The sequence below is a fragment of the Macaca fascicularis genome, chromosome 7, assembly GCF_037993035.2.
Source record: "Macaca fascicularis isolate 582-1 chromosome 7, T2T-MFA8v1.1".
Classification (NCBI taxonomy): Eukaryota; Metazoa; Chordata; class Mammalia; order Primates; family Cercopithecidae; genus Macaca; species Macaca fascicularis.
In genome coordinates, this window is record NC_088381.1 from 145,430,634 (window position 1) to 145,456,852 (window position 26,219).

Consider the following 26,219-nt stretch of genomic DNA (forward strand, 5'->3'; position numbering starts at 1 on the left):
GTATTTCTAGTTGCAGATACAGTATTTTTAGACTATGGTTCAGGACAGGCTAATATACTCACCTCTGGGAGTGATCGTCATTGGAAATGTCTGACTCTCCGATTGTCTCCAGTGGCGGCTCTGGACCCATCTTCCTTTACTGTGCTTCCTGACACATCCCTGTCCTTCCCCACATGTCAGGAGTGACAGTGGAGTGTCTAGTTGGGGTGCCAACTGAGGCAGAGCACAGATCCACGTCTCATCTTACAGCTGTAGTTCTTTGGGCAAGTCTTTGTTGGATCCCCTCACAGCAAATGACTTCCTGGTGCAGTAAACGTGATTTACCTCTCTGACAAAGCTCAGAGTGAATGTGCCCCTGAGGTCCAGCCAGCTCCTCGCCCATCTCCAAGGCAGTGTGAATAAGGATAACTGATATTTACAGTCTAACCCCTACATGCCACAAGCTCTGCCTGCCCAGCTGGTCCAGGAAATGAAAAGAAGCCTGCTGTGGGTTAGGTAAATTACAAGCACACCCAAGGGAGCTTGACTTGGACCATAAGCAAGGGTTCCTTACACTCCTCCGCTCTGCCAGGGCCCAAAAATCTTCATCAGGCAGAATTTGAAAATAAGGTGCTTTATTGTTGAGGATCCCAGAGAGCTTCAGGGCGGCCATCTAGGGGCTAGGACGGAAGTCCCCTACCTTTTGGTGGCTCTTGTGAACAGAGACAGTTGAGACTTCAACATTTCAACCCCATAGAAGGCAAGCAAGTGTAGCTACAGGGATGGGGAGGCAGGGAAGAGGTATGAGGTGTACCAGGAGAGTGATTATGTGCATCTCTTCCCAACTCTGAGTTCAGTGCATTCAGCGATGCTGGGAGTATGACATGGGCCACTGCTGGGAGAATTTACACCATAGAAACTGCCCAAATGCAACAAATCAGGGCTTTTTTTTCCCTCCCAGAGAACTGGTTTACTATAGATGTGTGACACACGGTCCTGAGCCAGTGCTGAACCCACCCAAGCCTGGCTACTGTGACAAGCTGTCACCTCCCCACTCGGGGAGTGCCAGCTCCCAGCCCTGCACATCCCTACGATCAGCAGAACAGAGAGGGCTGAGCAAAGGAAAGGGACTGGAACTGGGCAAGCCATTTCCTGCCTGGAGTCCACTTCACCTCAGCTGGGATGGCTTGCAGCCCGAGACTAAAGTGGTGTCCAACAGAAAGGCAGCTTGGGGCTACAGATAGCCTCCTGTGCAGTGGCTCATGTCAGGGAGTGGGGAAAGAAGGGCATGTGCACCACCCAGAGATAAGGAGGAGTGGCCACCCGGGCTGCATGCCCCCCTGGCAAAGGGTGGCTATGCCCATGAGAAGAGTGGCACTTCCTCTGCTGGCCACCAGGGGCGGGTGTGAGACACTCATGGCAGATCCCGAGAATCGGGATGTTTCTGGAGCTGCTGGCTTACACCTATGTGCAGAGCCAGGGCAGAAGAGTCCAGCTCCCAAGGAGGAGAAAAATGAGTGGCCAGGCTCCCAGCAGGCAGCAGAGGGAGGCCCTGGCAGACACAGGCACGTATGCACATTTCCAGGACTCCCAGGGACACCCACCCTGGGCCCTACATACCCTTCAACCTTCTCACTAACCCCACTGAGATATCTGCCTCGGGGTCACTTGCAGAAGGCACGCAGCCTCGGACCGACCTCGCTGAGGGAGCCCTTTCCTCACCCTGTCTGGGCAGGGGCGGGGTGAGGGCCCTCCCAGGAAAGTTCTCCCGTGCAGCAGCAGCAGCAGCAGCAGCAGCAGCCGCAGCCGCCTGCCCTCTGCCTGCAATGTCTGTTCAGCAGCCCCGTTACTAGTACTCCTTGGCCTCCTGCAACTGTGCCAGGTACTCCTCCTCCGGGGGGTTGTTGGTGCAGGCCCGGCCGTTGTTGGGGGGGAGCATAGCGTGGAGGCGGCTCCAGTCCCCCTTGCACAGGATCCAGGGCGTCGTATCAAACTTGAAGTGCAGCTCAGGTGAGAAGTCGGTACTGATGAGGTCGGGCATGCCGGCGCCCTTGCCACGGGTCAGCAGCCGGCTGTCGTCATCATAGCAGCAGTGCTGGGCGGCCAGCGTGCTGCTGTTCCTAGACAGCATGGAGCGCAGGCAGAAGCGCGCCGTGGGCTGGTAGATGTCCAGGCGCTCGCGAGGGCTGCTGGCGTCCCTCCACCGGAAGCTGCGGCCCTGATGCTCGTCCTGCAGGCTCACAGGGCTGTCCCTGGCCTCCAGTGGGTAGGCACACGGGCAGCTGGGCAGGTCCCGCAGCATCTGGCTCAGGTATTTGGTTAGGAAGTCGCTCTTGCAGTTCAGCCACTTCTCACAGTAGTCCACATCTGCAGAGGGCCACAAAGTGCAAGAGGGAAGCCGGTGAGAGAGCTAGCTAGGCCGGTGTTGGGTGGGGACTGATTAAGGGCCAGTGCATGGGGAGAGAAGGCCCAGGCTCCAGCTGGTGCAAAGGTGTGGCTTGGTAGGGCCTTGGGAACAGAGAGAGGCTACCCCACACCACCCAGACAACCTGAAGCAAAAAGCTCTTGCTCAGAACAGACACGGGCCAAGGGGCTGGAGCAGTGACCCAGAGGTCCTCTGCAGTGCCAGTGTCACATCTTTAGGTGCTGAATGATGGGAAAGATCCTGAGATCTTGGAAAAGGATCTGGGGTGGGTGGAGACAGGGACAGCAACTTTTAACCAACTGGTAAGAAGGTTTCAGTATTTTAGACACTGGCCCATTCTTGTTCTGAACGCTGCCTTTCTCAGGCGGTCTGGCCTGGGGTGAGTCACTTGGCTGCTTTGGCCTCCTGTGGCCCCCTCTGTCTATGCTGCTATCCTCCCCATCTCCATCTCGGGAAATGTGGCCTTTTTAAAAAAAACTATATTTTTATTTAATTTTAAAATAAATTATATCCCTCAACAAAAATCTGAGGCTAAAGTACAACTGTCTGAGGTTCTCTTAAATAGAAGAGCTGAGGAGCCAGGCACGATGGCTCACGCCTGTAATCTCAGCACTTTGGGAGGCCAAGGCAGGAGGTAGGAGTTCGAGACCAGCCTGGCCAACATGGTGAAGTCCCGTCTCTACAAAAAAATACAAAAATTAGCCAGGCGTGGTGGTGCATGCCCGTAATCCCAGCTACTTGGGAGGCAGAGACACGAGAATCACTTGAACCCAGGAAGTGGAGGTTGCGGTGAGCCGCGATCGCACCACTGCACTCCAGCCTGGGTGACAGAGCAAGACTCTATCTCACCGTTTCACCTGGTCCCCACGGCACAGCACAGCAGAGGCCAGGAGCCTTCATAAACCAGAAAGAGATGCCCCCCACGCTCACCAGAGCCCTGCAGCGAGCAGGGAAGGGGAAAACACTGCAGTCACCAAGGAACAGCAGACAGAAGAAAAATGGCCTTGGGGAGCTGGCCATGAGGGAATGCGCAGAACCTTGCTCCCACTCCCCAGAATCTGCCTGAGTGGGTGCTGTTAACTGCTGGGTCTTGTTTCTCGTTTCCCTTCTGTGCCCTCAACCTAATGGGATGAGCTGTCCAGCCCCGGACACTGGGGCACTGATTTTGATAGTTTGAGGCCCTGGACATCCCCAAGGGACTGCAACCTTGCCCAGGATCCAGATGCTGGGATTTGGGTTTTGACTGGAAGTGAAAGAGGAGCCTGGGAAACGGGACCACGGGAGAGGGGAAGAGACACGCATTTCCCAGGCCCACCCCTGCTCTGGGAAACAAATTGCTCCTTTCTTTCTGCTCCCAAATCTTTACGGCCTTCTTTGCAGTGCAGGGCTCACATGGGTTATGTGTGTCTTTCCCTCATGGGACCTGAGCTCCTTGAGAACAGGGACTAGGCCTCAGGCTGCTGACATCCCCTGCCCCAGCACCGTGGCCAGGCACATGATGCGGGCTCAGTAGGCTCTTGCTGTGCTGAGTGCAAGCCTTATCTGCAAGGTGGGTCTCCCTGCCTTCCTTGTAGGGTGCAAGTGAGACCAAGAGACACAGACTCAGAGTGTGCAGCTGGAAGCCTGGCCCACGCCCAGCTGCCTGGAGGAGCAGTGCTGGAGTTCTGAACGCTGACCCATTTCTGACTGCACTGTATCCTCCTCCCCAGACAGAGTCTGCCCAGGAGCCTCCAAGGGTGACCAAGGAATGGAAGTCAGAACGTACCCACCCCATCCTGCTGCCAGGGAGGATAGGATATGCCCCACCAGATGATCTCTAAGCTCTGCTGCTCCCATTAAGACCTTCCCAGTAGAAATACCAGCCTAGGAAAGGCCAATGGGCTGGCTCAGAAATGCCAGGGCCCCCTGTTGGGGAAGCAAGCCTTCCAGATGGAAGCTGTGCTCTCCGCCTCGTCGAGAGAGGCCAGGTTCCTGCCGTGGAATAATACCCCACCCTCCCCTGAGAGCATGTCCTCCAGACCACCAGGGGGCAAGCCTAGCTCCCCACTCACCTTGGTCAGGCATGTCCGTAGCATTGCGGGCTAGGAGCTGCCACTCCTCAAGGAGGCCCAAGGTGTCCTTGTCCTCAGTGCCTTTGGGAAGAAAGGAGGCCAGGCTGGTGGCTCCGCAGGGCACCTCAGTGCCCCGATGGGGGAAACCGCCCCCCCCCCAACCTCAGAAGGCTCTCGGTACCCACAGCAGCCAAAATAGGCCTGGGACAAGGCAGGACCACCATGCTTGTGAGCTTCCTGCATCCCGTCTCCCAAGCCCACTCACATTCCCAGGGGACCAAGCCTCCAGCCTAAGCCACACCAGCCACTCCTATGCAGGGGTAGGGGCTCCTCTCACCAGGACAGTTGGGCAGGTCACAGGTACGGGTCTGGGTGACAACACAGCCTAAGCCACAGGGCCGAGTCCTCTGCTGGTTGCCAATGCTACAGTTCCCTCTGCAGGGGGACCAGGGACCCCACTCCTCCTGAGGCTCATAGTCTGGGTGAAGACAGGGAGCTGGGAGTGAGTGCACACAGCCCACAGGGCAAATCGGTACAAATCAGCACAGGGCACCCTTTCCTCAGGTGGATGCAGCCCACGCCAGGGCTTCCAGCCTCACAAATGAAGCTGGGCTGGATTTCAGTTCCACCTGCTCCCTCGACTGGGTACCCTTCTGCCATGAACAATCTGTGCAAATGTATCAGGTGGCCCTGAAGAGACAGTATAAGCCCTAGTCACCTATTCTGTGCCAACACAGCAATAAACAGGAAAGGATACCTCGGGCTGGGAGCCATCTGACCACTATTGGTGTGACCTTGGGCAAGTCCCTCTACATCTCTGAGCTATAGATTTTTTACTTGTTTCTTGTGTCAGGGTCTTACCCTGTTGCCCAGGCTGGAGTGTAATGGTGGGATCATAGCCCACTGCAGCCTTGACTTCCTGGGCTCAACAATCCTCCCACCTCAGCCTCCCTAGTAACTGAGACTACAGGCACGTGCCACTAAGCCTCGCTAATTTTTTCTTTTTTTGAGACAGAGTCTCACTCTGTCACCCAGGCTGGAGTGCAGTGGCACAATTTTAGCTCACTGTACTTCTGCCTCCCAGGGTCAAGTGATTCTCCTGCCTCAGCCTCCCATGTAGCTGAAATTACAGGCGTGCACCACCATGCCCAGCTAATTTTTAGTAGAGATGGAGTTTCACCGTGTTGGCCAGGCTGGTCTCAAACTCCTGACCTCAAGTGATCCGCCTGCCTCCGCCTCCCAAAGTACTGGGATTACAGGTGTGAGCCACTGCACCCGGCTAAGCCTGGCTAATTTTAAAATTTTTTGTAGAGACAGGGTTTCGCCATGTTGCCCAGGCTGGTCTTGAACTTCTGGGCTCAAGCGATCCTCCAGCCTCAGCCTTCCAAAATGCTGGGATTACAGGTGTGAGCCACCCACCTGGCCTGAGCTATAGTTTTTATGTCAATCAAAACCAAGGATGACAATATTTCCCTTGAACTGGAGATATTTAATAATTTTCCAGGCTGGGCATGGTGGCTCATGCCTGTAATCCCAGCACTTCAGGAGGCTGAGGCAGACAGATCGCTTAAACTCAGGAGCTCGAGACCAGCCTGGGAAATATGGCAAAACCCCACTTCTACAAAAAATTTTTAAAAAGCTGCTGAGGCTGAGGCAGGAGGATCATCTGAGCCAGGGAGGTTGGGGCAGCAGTGAGCTGTGATCATGCCACTGCACTCCAGCCACAGCCACTGTGTCTCACTCCACACACAGTGAGACTCTGTCTCAAAAAAAAAAAAAAAAAAAAAAAGAATTTCCCTGTTACCCATAATAGGGACCCACTTCTGATCTGAGGGAGCTGAAATACACTGTGGCTGGGCCCATATCCTCAGGCTGTGCAGGGCCTGAGACCCAGTGCTTTCTGTGAAACCCCCAAAATACTGAGAGCTGGTTCCACACTTCACAGACAGGCCAGCACTGGCGCCAAGAGTTTAAGGAAAATTAATGGGAGAAAAGCTGAAAAACATGGAAATTTTTCCTTTTTTGTTGTTTTTTTTTGTTTGTTTTTTTTTGTTTTTTTGTTTTTTTTTTGAGACGGAGTCTCGCTCTGTCACCCAGGCTGGAGTGCGGTGGCCGGATCTCAGCTCACTGCAAGCTCCGCCTCCCGGGTTCACGCCATTCTCCTGCCTCAGCTTCCCGAGTAGCTGGGACTATAGGCGCCCGCCACCTCGCCCGGCTAGTTTTTTGTATTTTTTAGTAGAGACGGGGTTTCACCGTGTTAGCCAGGATGGTCTCGATCTCCTGACCTCGTGATCCGCCCGTCTCGGCCTCCCAAAGTGCTGGGATTACAGGCGTGAGCCACCACGCCCAGCCTGTTGTTGTATTTTTTAGAGACAGGGTCTCACTCTGTCACCCAGGCTGGAGTGCAGTGGTGTAATCACGGCTCACCGCAGCCTTGACCTCCCAGGTTCAAGTGATCCTTCTGCTTCAGCCTCCAGAGTAGCTGGGCCTACAGGCAGGCGCCACTATGCCCAACTAATTTTTGTGCTTTTTGTAGAGACAGGGTTTCAACATGTTGCCCAGGCTGGTCATGAACTCCTGAGCTCAAGCAGTCCACCTGCCTTGGCCTCCCAAAGTGCTGGGATTACAAGGCATAAGCCACCGTGCCCGGCCAATCATGGAAATTTTCTGTGAGTTTACATTATTTTAGTGAACTGGGAAGAGCCTGTCACAACCTAGTCTTAATCATAGGCACCTCTGTCCGTTGACAAGATACCAGGGCTCCAAGGGAAATGGCTGCAACTATGCATAAAACACGTCTGCACCCAGAGGAAACCTGAACCACAACATGCAAAAATAAAAATCATCATCATGGCCGGGTGCAGGGTGGCTCACACCTGTAATTCCAGCACTTTGGGAGGCTGAGGTGGGCAGATCACTTGAGGTCAGGAGTTCGAGACCAGCCTGGCCAAGTTGGTGAAACCCTGTCCCTACTAAAACTACAAAAATTAGCCAGGCATGGTGGTCCACACCTGTAATCCCAGCTACTTGGGAGGCTGAGGCACCAGAATCGTTTGAACCAGGGAGGCAGAGGTTGCAGTGTGCCGAGATTGTGCCACTGCACTCCAACCTGGGCAACAGAGTGAGACTCCACCTCGAAAAAATAAAAAAAAAAAAATCTGTCATCATGAGAGGCTGGTAGGCTTAAGGTAATATTTTCTGAACAGTTTGTGCTGTTGTTACGTCTTTTTCTAACAAAAATAATAAAAATAGTCAATACATTCTTTACTCCATGGTGGTACTGTATATGTCTTAACTCAGTACTCTCTACAGCCAACTCCATGTAGTAAAGATTATACCAGCCGGATCACGAGGTCAGGAGATCGAGACCATCCTGGCTAACACGGTGAAACCCCGTCTCTACTAAAAAAATACAAAAAACTAGCCGGGCGAGGTGGCGGGCACCTGTAGTGTCAGCTACTCGGGAGGCTGAGGCAGGAGAATGGCATAAACCCGGGAGGCGGAGCTTGCGGTGAGTTGAGATCCGGCCACTGCACTCCAGCCTGGGTGACAGAGTGAGACTCTGTCTCAACAACAACAACAACAACAACAAAATTATACCAGCAGGGCACGGTGGCTCACGCCTGTCATCCCAGCACTCTGGGAGGCCGAGGCAGGTGGATCACGAGATCAGGAGTTTGAGCCAGCCTGATCAACATGGTGAAACCCCGTCTCTACTAAAAATACAAAAATTAACTGGGCGTGGTGGCACACACCTGTAATCCCAGCTACTTAGAAGGCTGAGGCAGGAGAATTGCTTGAACCTGGGAGGCGGAGATTGCAGTGAGCTGAGATTGTGCCACGGCACTCCAACCTGGGCAACAGAGCAAGACTCTGTCTCAAAAAAAAAAAAAAAAAAAAAGATTATACCATTCCCCAGTCTATAGAGGAAGGATCTGAGGCACAGAGAGTTGAAGAATGTTTCCCAAGGTCACTCAGCTGGTAAGCAACACAGCTAGGAGTCAAAGTCACACACACAATCTGAAAATAAGGTCAGTCGTGAGTGATGGAATTTATAATTTCTCAATCCTTGGAAACTCACAGATGTAAATAAATATAATAGTAACATATGTCTTTTGCTTAGAGGATATCAGGGATTTTTGTGACAGTCAAATGTTGTTTAGAAAAAAAGAAAAAAAAAACAGGCTGGGCACAGTGGCTCATGCCTGTAATCCTAGTACTTTGGGCAGTCGAGGTGGGAGAACTGCTTGAGCCCAGGAGTTTGAGACCAGCCTGTGCAACGTAGGGAGACCTCATCTCTACTAAAAATTTAAAAATTAGGCTGCCCTGGTGGTATGCACCTGTGGTTCCAGCTATTCCGGGGCTAAGGTGGGAGGATCGCTTGAGCCCAGGAGTTTGAGGCTGCAGTGAACCATGATCATGCCACTGCACTCCAGCCTGGGTAACAGAGCAAGACTTGATCTCAAATAAAAAAATTTAAAAAAAAAAAAAGGAAAAACTCCGCAAGCTATTGGCAATGTTACTTCTGAGTTGATGATGGTGTTTGAACAAGGCCTAGGCTCCTGGCTTCCTCAGATGGTCTTGCCTGGGAAGCCTCCACCCTCTCCCCCACCCCCATTTCCACTCAGTACCTGGGGATGCCAAGATGGGGGTGCTCACCGTAGCTGACAGAATCCTTGAGGACCCAATTCCCGGGGGCCAGCCAGCCCTGGTCCCAGTTGTCTGTAGTTCCATTGAACCAGAACACCTCCTCTTCCTCATCTGCCTCTTTGTCCTCTTGGTCCTCACCCTCGATTTCCTCTGAAGGATAATCCTCGTCTTCCTCCTTTTCCTCCCTCTTCTCCCCTGGGGCCCTGTCTTTTTTATCTCCTTTGTAGTCTCCCCAGAGGAAGGACCAGAGGTCGGGCAGCCAGCTAAGGGTATCCTTGGGCGGGGTATCGCTGGGCTCAGCCAACAGGTCTATCTCCACCTGGGCCTGGGGGTCCTCCACCACCTCGATGTTCACCTGCAGGAGACAGGCCAGGCCAGCCAGTGAGGGAGGTCTTAAAGCTGCATTCCAAGGAGAGGGGGGATGATGGGGTCAGGGTCAGAGGCGAGAGGCCCAATCTTTCCTTCAAACCAGCTGTCTTCTACTGGCTGACATTCTTGGCTAACCTTCCTGGCCTCTTAGGGCACAAGAATCACAGCTTACGGCCTGGAGGTGCATTAGAATCACCTGGGGACTCCTAATTCCCAGACACCAGGTATGGACTGAACTGGTCTGGGCTGGGGCCAGGTATGGTGGTTCTAACACGTGCCAGGGTTGACACTCACTAGCTTAAGAGAAGCTGGCTTTGAATCCCGGCTCTGCCAGCATGCAGCTGCTGGGCCTGGGCAGTTCTGAGCCTCCAATTCCTCATGGTAGGGCTGGAAGCTGAGCGCTGCCGACACAGCAGCCCTCGGAGGAGCTCTCTTGCACCACATTATGGATGGGAAATAAGTAAAATAAAATCATTTATGTGAAACTGAACTTCGGAAACATTATTTTTGGCTATTCAATAAAGTAACATCAGGTTCACTGAACAAAATTTGGAAAAAACCAGCAAACTATAAAGAAGAAAATGAAAATCGCCTATATTCTGGCTGGGCTCGGTGGCTCATGCCTGTAATCCCAGCACTTTGGGAGGCCGAGGTGGGCAGATGACGAGGTCAAGAGTTCGAGACCAGCCTGGCCAACATGGTGAAACCCCGTCTCTACTAAAAATACAATAATTAGCCGGGTGTGGTGGTGCACCCAGCTACTTGGGAGCCTGAGGCAGGAAAACTTCTTGAACCCAGGAGGCAGAGGATGCAGTGAGCTGAGATCATGCCATTGCATTCCAGCCTGTGTAACAGAGTGAGACTCCATCTCAAAAAAAAAAAAAAAAACAAAGAAAAAAGAAAGTCACCTATATTCTATCACTGGCAGAAAACCTTCCAGTTTTTTTTTTGTGTCTGTATGTGTGTGTGTGTATGTGTAGGTAAGTAGAGAAAAGAAGACAGACACTTTCAAATAATTTTAGAATTGTGTTTTATACTTTTTTCCCCTTCTGACGAAAGTGTTTTGTAAACCGTAGCTGCTACACAAACATGCAGGATTATTATCATGAAGGACTCACCCCAGGCAGTGGAGCCTGAAACTATAATTCTGCCAGCTGCTCTCATTTCCTCTCCTATAAAGCCCTTCAGGTGGCTGTACCCCATGCCACCAGCCCACTCCATTCCATACTGAACCCCTTCTTTAGGGGATCAGACATGCAGGTCTTTTCCAGGAGGCCTCCTTAGATTCCTGGGATCCCTTGTAGCCTACAAAGCATTTCCCACTCACTGGTGCTCACACAGCCCTGCTAGGTTGGTACTGTTTGTCTCTTGCCATGGTCTAGAGAACAAAGGCTCAAAGAGTCAAAAGACTTGCCCAAGGCCCATAGCTAGAAACTAGAGGGGCAGGTACTCTGTCCCCTACACCACAGGGAGAGCATGGGGAGCCTGCCCTCACCCCACACAGCAGCCCCACCCTCCACAGAGTCCAGGATGCAGGGTACCCTGAGCCCACCTTATCAGCCCTGCTCCTCTCTGGGTGTCTGCAGGAGCTGCTGGCCCTTCTGCAGTTCTCACCTGGATATCAGGGTTAGGGGTACTCAAGGTTGTGTTGGCCGATCCTGGCAGCGTCTGCAGTTCCAGCAGCAAGGGAGTAACCTCTGGGGTCCTGGGAGGGGTGGCATTGCCTGGGGTCAGGGCTGCTGGCTCAGTGACAGTCCGGTGTCCATGTTGGTGTGGCTCTGCCTGCAGGCGGGTTCTGGGGAGCAGTGGTGCCTCCTCCTCTTCCCTCAGAGGCCTAGGATCTGGGGAGGCTGAGGCCTGAGGGAGAGAAGGGGAAGGTGAGGTAACAGGTCAGGGCTCACCCCATGGGGACCCAGAAAAGGCTGGCCAGGCAGACCCAGGAGCCCTGGGGTCTGACTGGGTCATAAACTCACCCTGTGATTTACACCTCTCTGGAGTGTGTCTCTGTCATGTAAAATCTTCACACCACCTGCCTTAAGGCCCTCAATGGGTAAGGGAGGGTGTAGCTGGTCAGACAGTGGACTATGTCCACAAAGCACTTCCATAGCAGATGCCAGTGTGAGGCAAGAAAAGGAGGGTCATTTCACAGATGAAGAAACGGAGGCCCAAGAAGGGGAGACAGTTGTTTCAGAGAATGGTGCCCTTTGCAGACAATGTGCCTCCCACTCCCCAGGGCCCTCACAGGCCAGAGCAGAAAGGCCCTCAGGGATGCGCCTGGTCCTATCGGGGAGTGGGCAGCAGGCCTTGGCCTTTCCCTTCAGCCGGCTCCTGTCCACTCAGCCCCGCCCAGGCCATCCACATGAGGGCTGCGTTCCTCGGTGCCTCTGACCACAGTTACCTTCCTCCGCCTGCCTGCCTGGGGCCTGGCTCCTGTTTGTACTCCAGGCTACTGGCATGGCTGACTCAGCCAGTTCATCCCTTCCAACAGCCACTGGCCATGGTGTCCTCACCGGGACAGTCCTTGCTTCAGATCAGATGGTAAGGGAAAAGCAGATCCATGTCATCTCTGACTCCTGTTCCAGCATTCATCTGCCCAGACAGTGGAGCACTAGGGGCTCAGTGGCTGCCACTTGCCTCCAGGCTATAGCCACTGCCCAGGTCTCTATGCCAGGGCAGAAGGAGCACCTCCCACAGCTGCCTTATAAGTCTCCGGGGCCTGGCACCTGTGGACCCTGCTTCACTCAGGCCACACCATTGCCACCCCTCCCGTCTCATACCCTGGGCAGTATGGTATGGCTGACAAACACTGGTTCTGAGAGCCAGAAAAGCTTGGGTTCAAATCCCAGCTCTGCCTGTTACTAACTTCTTCAACTTGACAATATCCTCGTCTGCAGATTGAGGATAATCATTCTTCCCTGCAAGGACTGTGAGAATTTTATTTATCAAACATTTCCACAGCATTTACTGCACACCAGGTACTATTCTAAACACTTCGTCACTCATTTCATCCTCCCTGTCTTACATCCTCATGGTCATGCCTGTCTTACAATGGAAACTAAGGCACAGAGAGGGCAAGTAACCTGCCTGAAGTTGCACAGACATTTAGCAATAAAGCCAGGATTTAAACCAGGCAGTCTGGGCCTAAAGCCCATTCCCTTAACCTGCGTGCTATAAAGTGATAGTATTGCATCCCCTTCAAAAATCAGGGGCTTAATCAGCCTAGTTTCTCACTGTCACTGACTTTTTCTTCTTGAAAGTTTGGAAAGAGATTCAGAATCCTCTGTCTCTCCCTCTCTCCCCTCCCCTTCTGCGGTGTCCAAACATCTGGCTCCAGGGACCCTGCAATAAACGCCTGGTCCCAGGGCAGCCGTGGGCCCATCTCAGCCCCAGCCTGGAGTCTCTTGCTGAGTCAAAGTCCTCTAGTCTAGACAGCAGGGTGGATGAGTGCAAGGTGGAACGGTGAGTAATGCAACAACTCAGCCCCTTCACTGACCAATGAGGGAGGCCTGGAGCATCCCCGAGTGCTGGCTTCTTGGCAGCTCCCACCCACAATTCCACCAAAGGCCTAACTGTGCCTGTGGCTTTGTTCGGCATCTCCACTGTCTGCAGTCTCCGGGGCATAGAGACAGGCAGTCTCAGAGCAGCAGGTGTTCAGGGTTGTGCAGCCTTTTGGCTGATCGGGACACCCTAGCCTGATGGTGGCTGGGCCTGCCTGTGGCAGGTGGTACAGTGGTTATGCAGTGGTTCGCATCTGGGGACATTGGAAAGTGGCCCCAGGAGATGCCAGAAGAGGGTAGGGAAGCGAGACAGGGAAGGGGAGGTGACAGTCAAGGATGCAGTCAAGCAGCAACCTTGATGGGCATCTGCAGCCAATTCCCCCAGGCTCCTCTGATACCCCTCGAGCAGGGACAGAGCTGGGGATTTATCTGGCAACTCCAGCAGTCCTGGGTTAAAGGCTCTGGGGCTAGAAGGGAGGATCTGCTCTCCAGGCACTTCAAGTGAGCCACGTACAGCTCCCAGCAGGGCTGAGGGATCAGGGCCGGGCATCCAGAGGCCCAGCCCATAGCCAACCTCTGGGCACATCTTACACACCAGGCCTTCCTACGCAATTTCTGTACCATCTGTCACTTTTTCCAACTCGAAGGTAAGTTCTGTGCAGACACGAATTTTGTCTGCTTTGTTCACTGTGGGATACTGTGCTGAGCACTGTGCCTGATACATTATAGGAGCTCAAGAAATCACTGCCACGTAAACAAATGAACACCAGCAACCCTGAGGGGCGAGTGTGATCATCTTTATGTTAAAAATGAGGCTATGGAGGCTCAGGGAGGGTAGGGGACTTACGTAAGGTCTTAAAGGTTACAATAAGAGAACTAGGATTCAGCTCAGCCTGGCCTGATCTCAACACCTGCGCACTGGTACACACCATGCATGCGTGGACAGACACTGGGGACAGTAACCCCTCGTGGGCCACCACCTTCTGTCTTCACAGAGCAGTTCCACTTTCATCATCTCAGCTGAATGTGGTGGAAATGAGTTCAGGCTGGAGTCCACATGACCGGGTTCAATCCCAACGTATACACCTACTAGCTGCGTGACCTCAGGCAGGTTACTGAATCTGCCTTAGTTCCTTCCTTTGTAATTTAGGGAAACACCAGCGCCTGTCTCATAGGCTCGTTGAATTAGAATAGTATCTTGTAGGTGGTGAGCACGCAAAGAACGTTACCCAGAGGTGGCAATAGATGGTACTCAGAAGGCAGACAGGAGCCATCAGGGGCACCCCCCTTGCCAGGCAATGTGCCAGTTCTTTACACCTCATTCAGATCCCCCGAACACTGCTGCAAAATCACTCGGCAGGTGTATTCTCACGACATTCTGAGGGGAATTCTGAGGCTCCTGGTTGCTGAAGCACTCTAGCCCTATCTCACAAGATCACCTCTCTCCATCTTCTAAGCTTACATGTGGAGTTGCATGCATGTCCAAACACACAAGGCCATTCTTTTGGGGGGTGGTGTCACTGCCCAAATAGAGATACATCCTGAGGCACATCTTCACCAGTTCTCTCTCTCTCTCTCACCCCTAAGCTTACTTTCCCAGGCTTGGCCAGGCAGCCCCTGACCCATATGTTTCCAGTTAACACGACAGAGTCCCGATCCCCACAGACCCTTACTGCATTGCACGAGCCCGCCTGCCAACCTGTTTCAGCCCCTTCACAGTTCCCCGTTCTCCCTTCTCCTTTGTGCCTCAGGGGCCAGAAACTTGTTTTGGATCATTAAATTCAGTCACCAAATGCAGGTCCCGTAGCCCTAGCTGCTGAAGCCCGGGGCCAGCCACAGACAGCCAGGCTGCACACTAAGTCATGCTGGCGGGAGGTGCTGGAGACCCAGCACACAACAGCAATTGCCTCTTTAGCCAGGCCTGAGACCCCGCATACAACAGCAATTGCCTCTGTAGTCAGGCCTCTTCAGCCACAGGCAGAGGAATAGGGCTGGATTTCATTCTCCCTCAACTACCTTCCTGATTGGTAAGTACTATTCTTTTTTTTTTTTTTTTTTTTTTGGAGACGGAGTCCCACTGAGTAGCCCAGGCTGTAGTGCAGTGGCGTGATCTCGGCTCACTGCAAGCTCCACCTCCCGGGTTCATGCCATTCTCCTGCCTCAGCCTCCTGAGTAGCTGGGACTACAGGCGCCCACCACCACGCCCAGTTAATTTTTTGTATTTCTAGTAGAGACGGGGTTTCACCGTGTTAGCCAGGCTGGTCTCGATCTCCTGATTTCATGATCTGCCCGCCTCAGCCTCCCAGAGTGCTGGGATTACAGGTGTGAGCCACCGTGCCCAGCCAAGAAACCCCATGTTTTCATTCGGTACTGGGCCCCACAAAAAACAAGGCCAGCTGGCTTTCCAAGGTAAAGGCAATAAAAAAAGAAAGAGAAAGAAAAGTAAACCAAAAAAAAGTAGCCAGTTTTGCCGATCACCCTATATGTACAGACTCACTGGATTCTCACAACAACACTTTAGGTAGCTATGAGCATCATCATCACTTCATAGACAATACAGCCAAGGATCAGAGAGGTAAAGTAACTTGCCTGGAGTCACACAGCTAGGGGCTGGCAGAGTGGGATTTGATGTCAGTGGTCTGGCTGGAGTCTGTGCTCTTAAGCCTTGTGCTTTGCTAACTCCAGGCAGTGGCTGCACCTTCTGGTTTGCTGCCTGCTGCTTTGCAGTGCTGAATGTGCTGGATGAACAAAACACTATACAGGATGTTCAACTCTCCACATCCATCCTTCCCTTTAATCCTCATAACATCCTGAGACTGAGATTGGAGAGGCTGGAGAATTGCCTGGGGCCTCTGAGCAGCCAAGCTTCCAGGCCCCATTCCTGTCTTTCCCTCTCTCCCTCCCTGGGGTTTCCAACCCTTTAGAGACAGAATGGTCTGGAGGTATAAGGAAGGCCATAGTTGAGGTCCAGGGAGGCGGTCAGCTGCAGAAGGCTAGCAGTTGAGGCCACAGGCTTGGCACCACGCAGACCTAGGTTCTAGTTCTCCCGGGCACTCACTCACTGATTGGGCTAGAAAGACCCTGCAACCAAATAAAGTCAGCCTTTAGGAAATACATCCTTCTCATTGCCACACACCTGGCAGGTGAGACCTTGTACCTCTCCTACAATCCAGCCCCTGCTTCCAGGCAACTGGCTGGACAACGGACCAGGACTGAAGTGCTGGGCAGGCACGCCCACCATGTGCATGACACTGCCTCAGCTATCTCAGGGACCCCAGGCTCCTTCCTCTGCCCTTAGTTCTGTCTCAGCCCATACCCTCAACAATTGCTTCTTTCACGGCCATTTAACCCCTGCTGCGGCAGCATGAACCACCCCCATCCCGCCTCAGGTGGGCCAGTCCTTGCAGACTGGAACAGCAGTCCTCTCTCAGTTCTCCTCTGTTTGTTTGTTTGCTTGTTTATTTTTAAATAGAGATAGGGTCTCACTCTGCAGCTCAGGCTGGAGTGCAGTGGCACGACCTCGGCTCACTGCAACCTCTGCCTCCCCAGCTCAAGCAATTCTCCTGTTTTAGCCTCCCAAGTAGCTGGGATTACAGGTGGCTGCCACCATGCCCAGCTAATTTTTTTTTTTTTTTGTATTTTTAGTAGAGACAGGGTTTCACTATGTTGGCTAGGCTGGTCTCCAACTCCTGACCTCCACCTTGGCTTCCCAAAGTGCTGGGATTACAGGCATAAGCCACCGCGCCTGGCTTTTTTTTTTTTTTTTTTTTTTTTTTTTTTGAGATGGAGTCTCACTCTGTCACCCAGGCTGGGGTTGCAGTGGCACAATCTCGGCTCACTGCAACCTCACCTCCTGGGTTCAAGTGATTCTCATGCCTCAGCCTCCCAAGTAGCTGGGATCACAGGCACCTGCCACTAAGCCCTGCTAATTTTTTTTCTTTTTAGTAGAGATGGGGGTTTCACCATGTTGGCCAGGCTGGTCTCGAACTCCTGACCTCAGGTGATCCACCTGCCTTGGCCTCCTAAAGTGCTAGTACAGGTGTGATCCACCGCCCAGCCTTTTTTTTTTTTTTTTTTTTAATAAAGACAGAGTCTCACTCTGTAGCCCAGGCTGGAGAGCACTGGTGCAATCATAGGTTACAGGAGCTGTGACCTCCTGGTCTCAAGTAATCCTCCTACCTGGGCCTTCCAAAGTGCTGGGATTACAGGCGTGAGCCACCACGCCCAGCCTCTCTTGCCTAATTCTACCCCCTCAACCCCTTTGTGGCACCAAGTCCCCAGCTCTTCTTTCTCCCATGCCAAGGTCTTCCCTTGCCTGCCAGGGACGTGGTGGGTGCCAGGTTTAGGTGCCCAGGGGCTCTGGAATTAAGCAAAACTGAGTGGGGATCCCGGTTCACCACATACTAACCTTGGGTTAGTTATTGGGCCTGCTGTCAGTTTCCTCATCTCTAAAATGATAACAAGACAAGGAACACACATGGCGGCTATTTGAGTGGTGTTCTCATCCTAACTAGAACAGAAAATACCCAGGACAGAGCTGGGTCACTCTGTGCCTGACCAGCACTCAACAAACTGGCCCCAGCCTTTTTTTTTTTTTTTTTTTAAGACAGGGTCTTGCTCCGTTGCCCAGGATGAGTACAGTGGTGCGTTCATAGCTCAGTGCAGCCTCAAACTCCTAGTGATCCTCCCACCCACCCTCCAACTAGCTAGCACTATAGGCATGCACCACCATGCCTGGCTTGGCCCAGCCTCTTTAATTTAATTAATTTATGTATTTGAAGACGGGGTTGGCCAGACGCGGTGGCTCGCACCTGTAATCCCAGAACTTTGGGAGGCCGAAGGGGACAGATCATCTGAGGTCGGGAGTTCAAGACCAGCCTGACCAACAGGGCTACTAAAAGTACAAAATTAGCCAGGCATGGTGGCACATGCCTGTAATCCCAGCTACTCAGCAAGGCTGAGGCAGGAGAATTGCTTGAACCTGGGAGGCAGAGGTTGCAGTGAGCCAAGACTGCGCCATTGCTCTCCAGCCGGGGCAACAAGAGCGAAATTTCATCTCAACAAAGAAGACAGGGTCTCACTCTGTCACCCAGGCTGGAGTGTAGTGGTACAATCAATCATGGCTCACTGCAGACTCAAACTCCTGGGCTTAAGCGATTCTCCCACCTCAGCCCCCAGTAGCTGGGAATACAGGTGCGTGCCATCATGTTTGGCTAATTTTTGTATTTTTAGTAGAGACAGGGTTTCTCCATGTTGCCCAGGCTGATCTTGAACTCCTGAGCTCAAGTGATCCACCTGCGTTGGCTTCCCAAAGTGCTGAGATTACAGTTATGAAACACTGCGCCTGGCCCCCAGCCTCTTTTTACACTATCCGCATGTCTGGTGCTTTTTCATCCAGTACTGCATCTGACAGAACGGGTTCTTATTTTACTGTGGGAGTAAACTGAGGCTCAGCAACAGACCTGCCCAGAGAGGCGGGGGCCACATTTTGTTCACAAGGCTAATGATTTTTTTTTTTTTTGAGAGGGAGTCTCGCTCTGTCGCCCAGGCTGGAGTGCAGTGGCATGATCTCAGCTTACTGCAACCTCCGCCCCCTGGGTTCAAGTGATATCCTGCCTCAGCCTCCCAAGTAGCTGGGATTACAGGCACCCACCACCACGCCTGGCTAATTTTTGTATTTTTAGTAGAGATGGGGTTTCTCCATGTTGGCCAGCTGGTCTCGAACTGCTGACCTCAGGTGATCCACCCGCCTCGGCCTCCCAAAGTGCTGGGATTATAGGCGTGAGCCACGGCACCCAGCCTAATGATTCTTTTCAAGACTTCAGATGAGCAGACTGGAGCATGACATGCAAAGCTGTACAATAAGGTCCCCAGCGTAGCTCCTTCTAATGACAGACCTGGCTCCTGGCTAGGCTTAACTTTTCTGTGCCTCAATTTTTTCATCTGGAAAATGGAGATAATGCCCATGTCAAAGTAGTGTAACAATGAAATATTCTCATGTTAAGAAATTCATATGGACTCTGTAAGGCCCAGAGAATGCTCACTACCCTTTCAGCAACCTTTACTTTTAGATCCAGGGGTCTGATGTTCTTTAGCTTCTTCATTAAGGTCTTTGGGCTGGTCAGTTATTTCTTTTTCTTTGTTTAATTTTTTTTTTTTATTTTTGAGACGGAGACTCACTCTGTCTCCCAGGCTGGAGTGCAGTGGCACAATCTCAGCTCACTGTGACCTCTGCCTCCTGGGTTCAAGCAATTCTCCTGCCTCAGCCTCCCGATTACCTGGGATTACAGGTGCCCTCAACCATGCCCGGCTAATTTTTGTATTTTTAGTAGAGACGGGGTTTCACCATGTTGGCCAGGCTGGTCTTGAACTCCTGATCTCAAGTGATCCACCCTCCTCAGCCTCCTAAAGTGCTGAGATTACACGTGTGAGCCACTGCGCCCAGCCTGGTCAGTTATTTGTGACACACCACCCAAGTCCCTAGAATAGCAATCTGCATTCTCTCAACATGACTCCTTAAACTAACACCTTTGCCATAGACAGCTTTAACACAAATCATGCAGACTCATGGAACGATGTCAGAACTGGACAGGACCACAACGACGACTTAGGCTCTCTTGGCTCTCTTTTTTCATTTTATTTATTTATTTTTGAAAAAGGGTCTTGCTTTGTCACCCAGGCTGGAGTGCAGTGGCACCATCTCATCTCACTGCAACCTCCGCCTCCTGGGCTCAGGAGATCCTCCCACCTCAGCCTCCTGAGTAGCTGAGACTACAGGGGCGCACCATCACGCTCGGCTAATTTTTGTATTTTTGTGGGGGTAGAGATGGGTTTTCGCCATGTTGCTCAGGCTGGTCTTGAACTCCTGGGCTCAAGCAATTCTCCCCCCTTGGCCTCCCAAAGTGCTGGGATTACAGGTGTGAGCCACCGCGCAGGCCCCTCTTTTTAAATGTGAGAAATCATCCGAGGTGAGTCACACGTGCATTCATGACCCACTGGGATCAGAACTCCAAGCCCTAGACTCCAAGCTCTGCTTTTTCATTGTGACACTAATTTGTTTTCACATGTTTTTGATGACTCTGCCAGGCTTTGTACTGGAGCTGAGGAGATGATTTTGGCTCTGAAATAACTCATCCTCTAGGTTGTTCTTGTTAGGGGAAGATTTGGCAAACATGCTAAAAATAATTACAATACAAAGCAGTAAGTACTAAAATAGAAAGTATTCATGCCAAGTGAGCAGAAACAATGCCAATTTAGTTAATTTTATTATCACTGTCATCTCTCTGTGGGAGGAGGGACTGGCGAGAGGCCTCATCTGTCTACAACAGTCATTCTCCACTATGGGCAGTGGGGATGGGGTGTCCTACAGGAAGCACATGGAGTGTCTGGTCCTGGTGGGGAAGCGAGTGCTACAGGCACCTAGTGGGTAGAGGCCAGGAATGCTTCTAAACATTCTATAATGCGTAAGACAACAGCCCCTACCACAAATAATTATATGGCCCAAAATGACAAGGGTGCTGAGGCTGAGAAGAGCCGGTCTAAAGGATGCATTTTCTTTCTTTTTTTTTTTTTTTTTGAGACAGAGTCTCGCTCTGTCGCCCAGGCTGGAGTGCAGTGGCCGGATCTCAGCTCACTGCAAGCTCCGCCTCCTGGGTTTACGCCATTCCCCTGCCTCATCCTCCCAAGTAGCTGGGACTACAGGCGCCCGCCACCTCGCCCGGCTGGTTTTTTGTATTTTTTTAGTAGAGACGGGGTTTCACTGGGTTAGCTAGGATGGTCTCGATCTCCTGACCTCGTGATCCGCCCGTCTCGGCCTCCCAAAGCGCTGGGATTACAGGCTTGAGCCACTGCGCCCGGCCTAAAGGATGCATTTTCAATAGGGGCAATAAGCAGATCTTGTGAGAGACCAAAAAGTCTTAAGATATTACAATGGTTTGTGACATTCCAAAGGGCCATAATACATAAACAGACAATATATCTGTGGTATTAAAATGTCATGGGGAAGTCAGGCGTGGTGGCTCATGCCTGTAAGCCCAGCACTTTGGGAGGCCAAGGCAGATGAATCACTTGAGGTCAGGAGTTTCAGACCAGCCTGGTCAACACGGTGAAACCCCATCTCTACTGAAAAAATACAAAAATTAGCTGGGCGTGGTGGCAGGCATCCATAATCCCTGCTACTTGGGAGGCTGAGACAGGAAAATCACTTGAACTTGGGAAGTGGAGGATGCAGTGAGCCAAGATCAAGCAAGACTCCATGTCAAAAAAAAAAAAAAAAAAAAAAAAAAAAAAAAAAAATTCGGCCGGGCATGGTGGCTCACGCCTGTAATTCCAGACTTTGGGAGGCTGAGGCAGGTGGATCATGAGGTCAGGAGCTCAAGACCAGCCTGGCCAAGATGTGAAACCCCATCTCTACTAAAAATACAAAAATTAGCCAGGCACGGGGGCAGGCGCCTGTTATCTCAGCTACTCAGGAGACTGAGGCAGGAGAATAGCTTGAACCCGGGTGACAGAAGTTGCAGTGAGCCAAGATCGTGCCACTGCACTCCAGCCTGGGCGATAGAGTGAGGTTCTGTCTCAAAAAAAAAAAAAAAAAAAAAAAAAGGAAGAATAGCCGGGCACCATGGCTCACGCCAGAAATACCAGCACTTTGGGAGGCTGAGGCAGGAGGATTGCTTGAGCCCAGAAGTTCAAGACCAGCCTGGGAGGCAGAGTGAGACATCATCTCTACAAAATAAAAACCAAAAAGATTAGCCAGGTGTGGTGGTGCATGCCTCTAGTCCCAGGTACCTAAGAGGCTGAAGCTGCAGGATCGATTGAGTCTGGGAGGTTGAGGCTACAGTGAGCTATGATCACATCACCGCACTCCAGCCTGGGTGACAAAGACAGACCCTGTCTGGAAAAAAAAAAAAAAAAAAAAAGAGAGAGAGAGAGAGAAAAGGAAGGAAGGAAGGGAAGGAAGGGAAACAAGGGAAGGAAGGAAGGAAGGAAGGAAGGAAGGAAGGAAGGAAGGAAGGAAGGAAGGAAGGAAAAATGGCAAGATGGGAAGAACTATTCTGGCCTCCCACAGCTCAGTAGATGGAAGGACCCAGGACCCAAGACCGAAGGCCACCTGCCACACAGGCCTGCTCCTGCAGACCCTAATACAAGTCTGGCTGTCTTTGTGCCCATGGGAATGAACGTCCGCTGCATTCCAGGGGACAATAAGCTGGACTGTAGACCCCTCAGTGACTGGAAGACACGGGGTTTGACAGACCATGGCTCCTCTCCATGGCCAACACCACTCTTCCATCTCATTACTGTTTTATACCCCAACGCCCACCCACAGTCCACGACGACAGCGCCAGTCTCGGGCTGGCCACCCCTGCCAGTAGCTGGAGAGCCCCACTGTGCCTCCGCTTGTCTCATGGAAGGGGCTCACCTGACCGTCTGAACCTCAGCGGCCCCGGCCCGCCCGCCACTCCGCAAAGCGCCAGCTTCCTCGCACCGGCGGGACTCCCCTCCAAGCCAGCGAGCACCTGGACAGGAGGCTGCAGGCAAGGTTCGCTCAGGGCGAGGAAGCCTGGCCACCGCGGAGGGTCGGCCACCTCACTCCGCACAGAAGTCAAACTTGTCCCCCGGCTGGTCCGCAGCAGCCGGTCTCGCGGCCATGCGCAGGGAGTGGGAGCCCCGAGGTCCGGCGCACCTGGCCAGCGCTCGGTGTCCGGGAGCTTCCGGCCGGCCCTGGCCCCTCTCTCTCCCTCGGGGGGTCGCAGCCTGTGTATGTCCCGGTCCCGCTTCCCGCACGGCTAGAGCCGGCGGGTCGGGGAGGAGGGACCGCCCGCGCCGCAGCCCGGTGCCGCCGCCCCTCACCTCCGCCAGCCTCGTGCGGTTCCCAGGCCCGGGTCCGCCGCGCCCCGGCTTCCTCGTGGGGAGCCCTCGCGCCACGGCCAGCAGCGCCACCAGCAGCAGCACGCAGAGGAGCAGCCCGGCTCGGTCGCGGAGCGCACGCATCGTCTCGGTCCCGAGGCCGCTCTGCCTGCGCCTCTGCCCGCGGCCGCGAACCCAGTCGCGCCCCGCCTCGCCTCCTCTGGGGGCGGGACCTGGGGATCCTGAGGGGCGCGCGGGGCGGGGGACGCGCAGCTCGCACAGCCTCTCCGGCCCCTGCACCTCGCGTGGGCGTCCGCACAGCTCTGGGGTCAGCCCACCTGGACGTCCCCTGCTGTCCTCGGAGGGGACCCTCGGCGCTCCCCGACCCATCTGGGCCCTGCGGGCGGCTGTCTTTGATCTGGCCGCCTCCCCGCCCTCAGTCCCCGCTGCTGTCGCGGTCGCAGCCCCCAGCGAATTCCTGTTGGCGAGAAGCTGCGGCCCGGCGCGCTCCGGCCCCTCGCTGCGACCTGCGGGGCCCTGAGGGTCCGACGCCACCTCTGCCCTCCCCTACCGCGCTCCGACTGCGACCTGGACCGGCGGTGCCGCGCGGGCGAGGGAGGCGCAGCCGGACGCGAGAGTGGTGCGCGTCTTCGGATGCCGGGCAGATGTTTGGTTGCGCCACGAGGAAGGATTGCTGGGGGGAAGCCAGGGCTCTTCCCAGTCTACTGCCGGAGGTGGAGACCAGAGCAGAGGCACAAGCCAGCACCTGCCACTCTGCGCCCAGTGTCCTCGGAATGTTCTCAGAGCATTTTTGAAAACCGGAGAGCCGGCCGGTGGCTCACGCCTGTCATCCCCGCACTTTGGGAGGCCGAGGCACGAAGATCACTTGAGGTCAGGAGTTGAGACCAGCCTGGCCAACATGTTGAAACCCCGTCTCTACTAAAAATACAAAAGTTAGCCGGACGTGGCGGCGCGCACTCGTTGTCCCAGCAGGTGGGAGCCCCTGGCCCATACACAGGTGGAAGAATCGCTTGAATCTGCGAGGCTGCAGTGAGCCGAGGTTGCACCATTGCACTCCAACCTAGGCGACAGAGTGAGACCCTGTCTCAGAAAACAAAACAGGAGAAAGTTGAGACTCAGATGTGAGGATAAAGTCCCAAAAGGACAGCCAGGAGTCTGGGGTCGCCTAGTGGTATCCTGGGTGAAAGAGTGAAACTGCCCACTTCCTCCAGTGGGACCCTTGGTGCAGGGATCCTCACGTAGGCCAGCAGGGTCACCAAGATGGCCTGCCTCTGAGCAACCGACACAAAACCTTAGCTTATGGCAAAGATCAGGAACTCTGAGAGGCAGTGCCAATCTTTACAGCCTGCATGGGGCAGCTAGGGAATGTGAACGAAGTGACGCCAGGAGGGGTTGGGACAGGTCGGTGAAGAAGCAGTCACAAGGCATTGGGGACATGCCCACCCAGGGGCCATAGCAGGGCGCACGAAGGATGACTCAAGTTTCAGGGCAGGATTAGTGGATCCCCAGGAGTGTTAGAGAGGATGAACAGCAAGCCCAGCTACTGGCGTAAACTGCTGGGTCTGGGTCAAGTTAGAGTAAGACTGGGGGCGGGACTGTGCTTTTCTGGAACTACTGCTGTTTCCAGGGGCACAGCTGCAGGGTTTTGAATGGGGCCTCACAGGGATGACAACCTGGGTCTGAATTCGGCCATGGGGATTGGAGTCTTTCACCATTTACCAAGTAGGTGATATTATTGGACAAATTATTTGACGTCTTCGTGCTCTTGTCCTCTGTAAAGGTGTGGGGGCCCGGGAGCAGGAGGGGTTACCCATCTCACCTGGGCACCAAGTGTGAGAAGTGTGAGTAAATGAGAAGTAAATGTGAGTAAATGAGAAGCCATGTTTCCATGTTGAGAATTTGTATTAGAATGAACCATATGAAGTTGCCATGTTTTGTTCAAAAGGTCGAATATTGGCAATTTCATATGGCGCAACCTAATAGTGTGCCTGGTACATGGTAAATACTCAAACGTTAGCCTAAAGAAACCCTGTTTATGACCACCTGCTAGACCATATTGCATTTACTAGACTAAATGCAAGGCCACCTTGTTCTTTTTCAGGATTTTTTTGGGGGGGTATAAATATTTTTACATCCTGCTGATTATTTTGTCTTTTTATCACACTCCTGCACCTTCCACCAGATCAAAGGAGACTTGGAAGACAATGAGTTCTTTCATTCATGAGCACCTATCTCCATGACCAGCAGTCACCACTGGACTTCAAGCCACGCCCCCAACTACAGATAGCCTAATTGGTCCTGCTGCAGCCACTCTTGTTTTTACCCTCCCCAACTCCCCATGAAGCTGATTGTCTTTTCTCTTTTTCTTTAAGATGGAGTCTTGTTCTGTCACCCCGGGCTGGAGTGCAGTGGCGTAATCTCGGCTCACTGCAACCTACACCTCCCGGGTTCAAGCGATTCTCCTGCCTTCAGCCTCTCTAGTAGCTGGGATTACAGGCACTCATCACCACGCCCAGCTAGTTTATTTGTATGTTTATTTATTTATATATATTTTTTGAGATGGAGTTTTGCTGTTGTCGCCTAGGCTGGAGTGCAATGGCGCAATCTCGGCTCACTGAAACCTCCACCTCCTGGGGTTCAAGCAATTCTCCTGCCTCAGCCTCCTGAGCTAGCTGGGATTACAGGCGTGCCCCACCACGCTTGGCTAATTTTGTATTTTTAGTAGAGACAAGGTTTCACCATGTTGGCCAGGCTGGTCTTGAACTCCTGATCTCAGGTGATCTGCCCACCTCGGCCTCCCAAAGTGCTGGGATTACAGGCGTAAGCTGCTGTGCCTGGCCGGCTTATTTTTCCTTTTGAAAATAACCTTCACTGAGATATAATTTACATATAATAAAACATGCCCATTTTAATTGAGCCATTTAGTTTTCATAAACGTGTACATCTGTGTAATCACCACCACAATCATGATGTAGAACTTTCCCACCATTCCAATTTCCTTCTGTGTGCCGTAGAAAAAAATTGTGCATCAGTGGAAAACTTCATTGTGTACATAGTGCAGATACTTCTAGGCTGTTTGAGTCTAGTCTTTCATTGCCTTTGAGCTACTGCTCTATAGGTTGTAGGTAACTGGTAGTAAAAACAAAATTCTTGTCCAGAGAAACATGCAGTCTGCCTGTCCTGTAGAAGTTCGATTGACTTCCTTCTCCCAGTATGGAAGAAACAAGTTTGCCTTCATTTGAACATTAATTTCAATATTCCTGATTTATACATGTTGGTTTTTCAATATCTCCTTTGAACTGGTTTTAATGCCAGTTTCCTCATTAATAAGTAAAATCTTTAACAGGTGTTCATTTTTTTTTTTTTTCCTCGAGATGGATT

General features: G+C 52.6%; 1 protein-coding gene across 1 annotated transcript; it reads right to left on the reverse strand.

Annotated features, from left to right (window-relative positions):
• Positions 1 to 597: 597 nt before the first annotated feature.
• Positions 598 to 22,984, reverse strand: ISM2 (isthmin 2). The gene is made up of 6 exons (XM_005561901.5): positions 22,821 to 22,984; positions 11,089 to 11,331; positions 9,115 to 9,460; positions 4,793 to 4,933; positions 4,456 to 4,536; positions 598 to 2,346 (listed from the first exon to the last, which is right to left on the reverse strand). The coding sequence occupies exons 1-6, from the start codon at positions 22,959 to 22,961 to the stop codon at positions 1,829 to 1,831; spliced, it is 1,470 nt and encodes a 489-aa protein (XP_005561958.3). The 5' UTR covers positions 22,962 to 22,984; the 3' UTR covers positions 598 to 1,828.
• Positions 22,985 to 26,219: the final 3,235 nt, after the last annotated feature.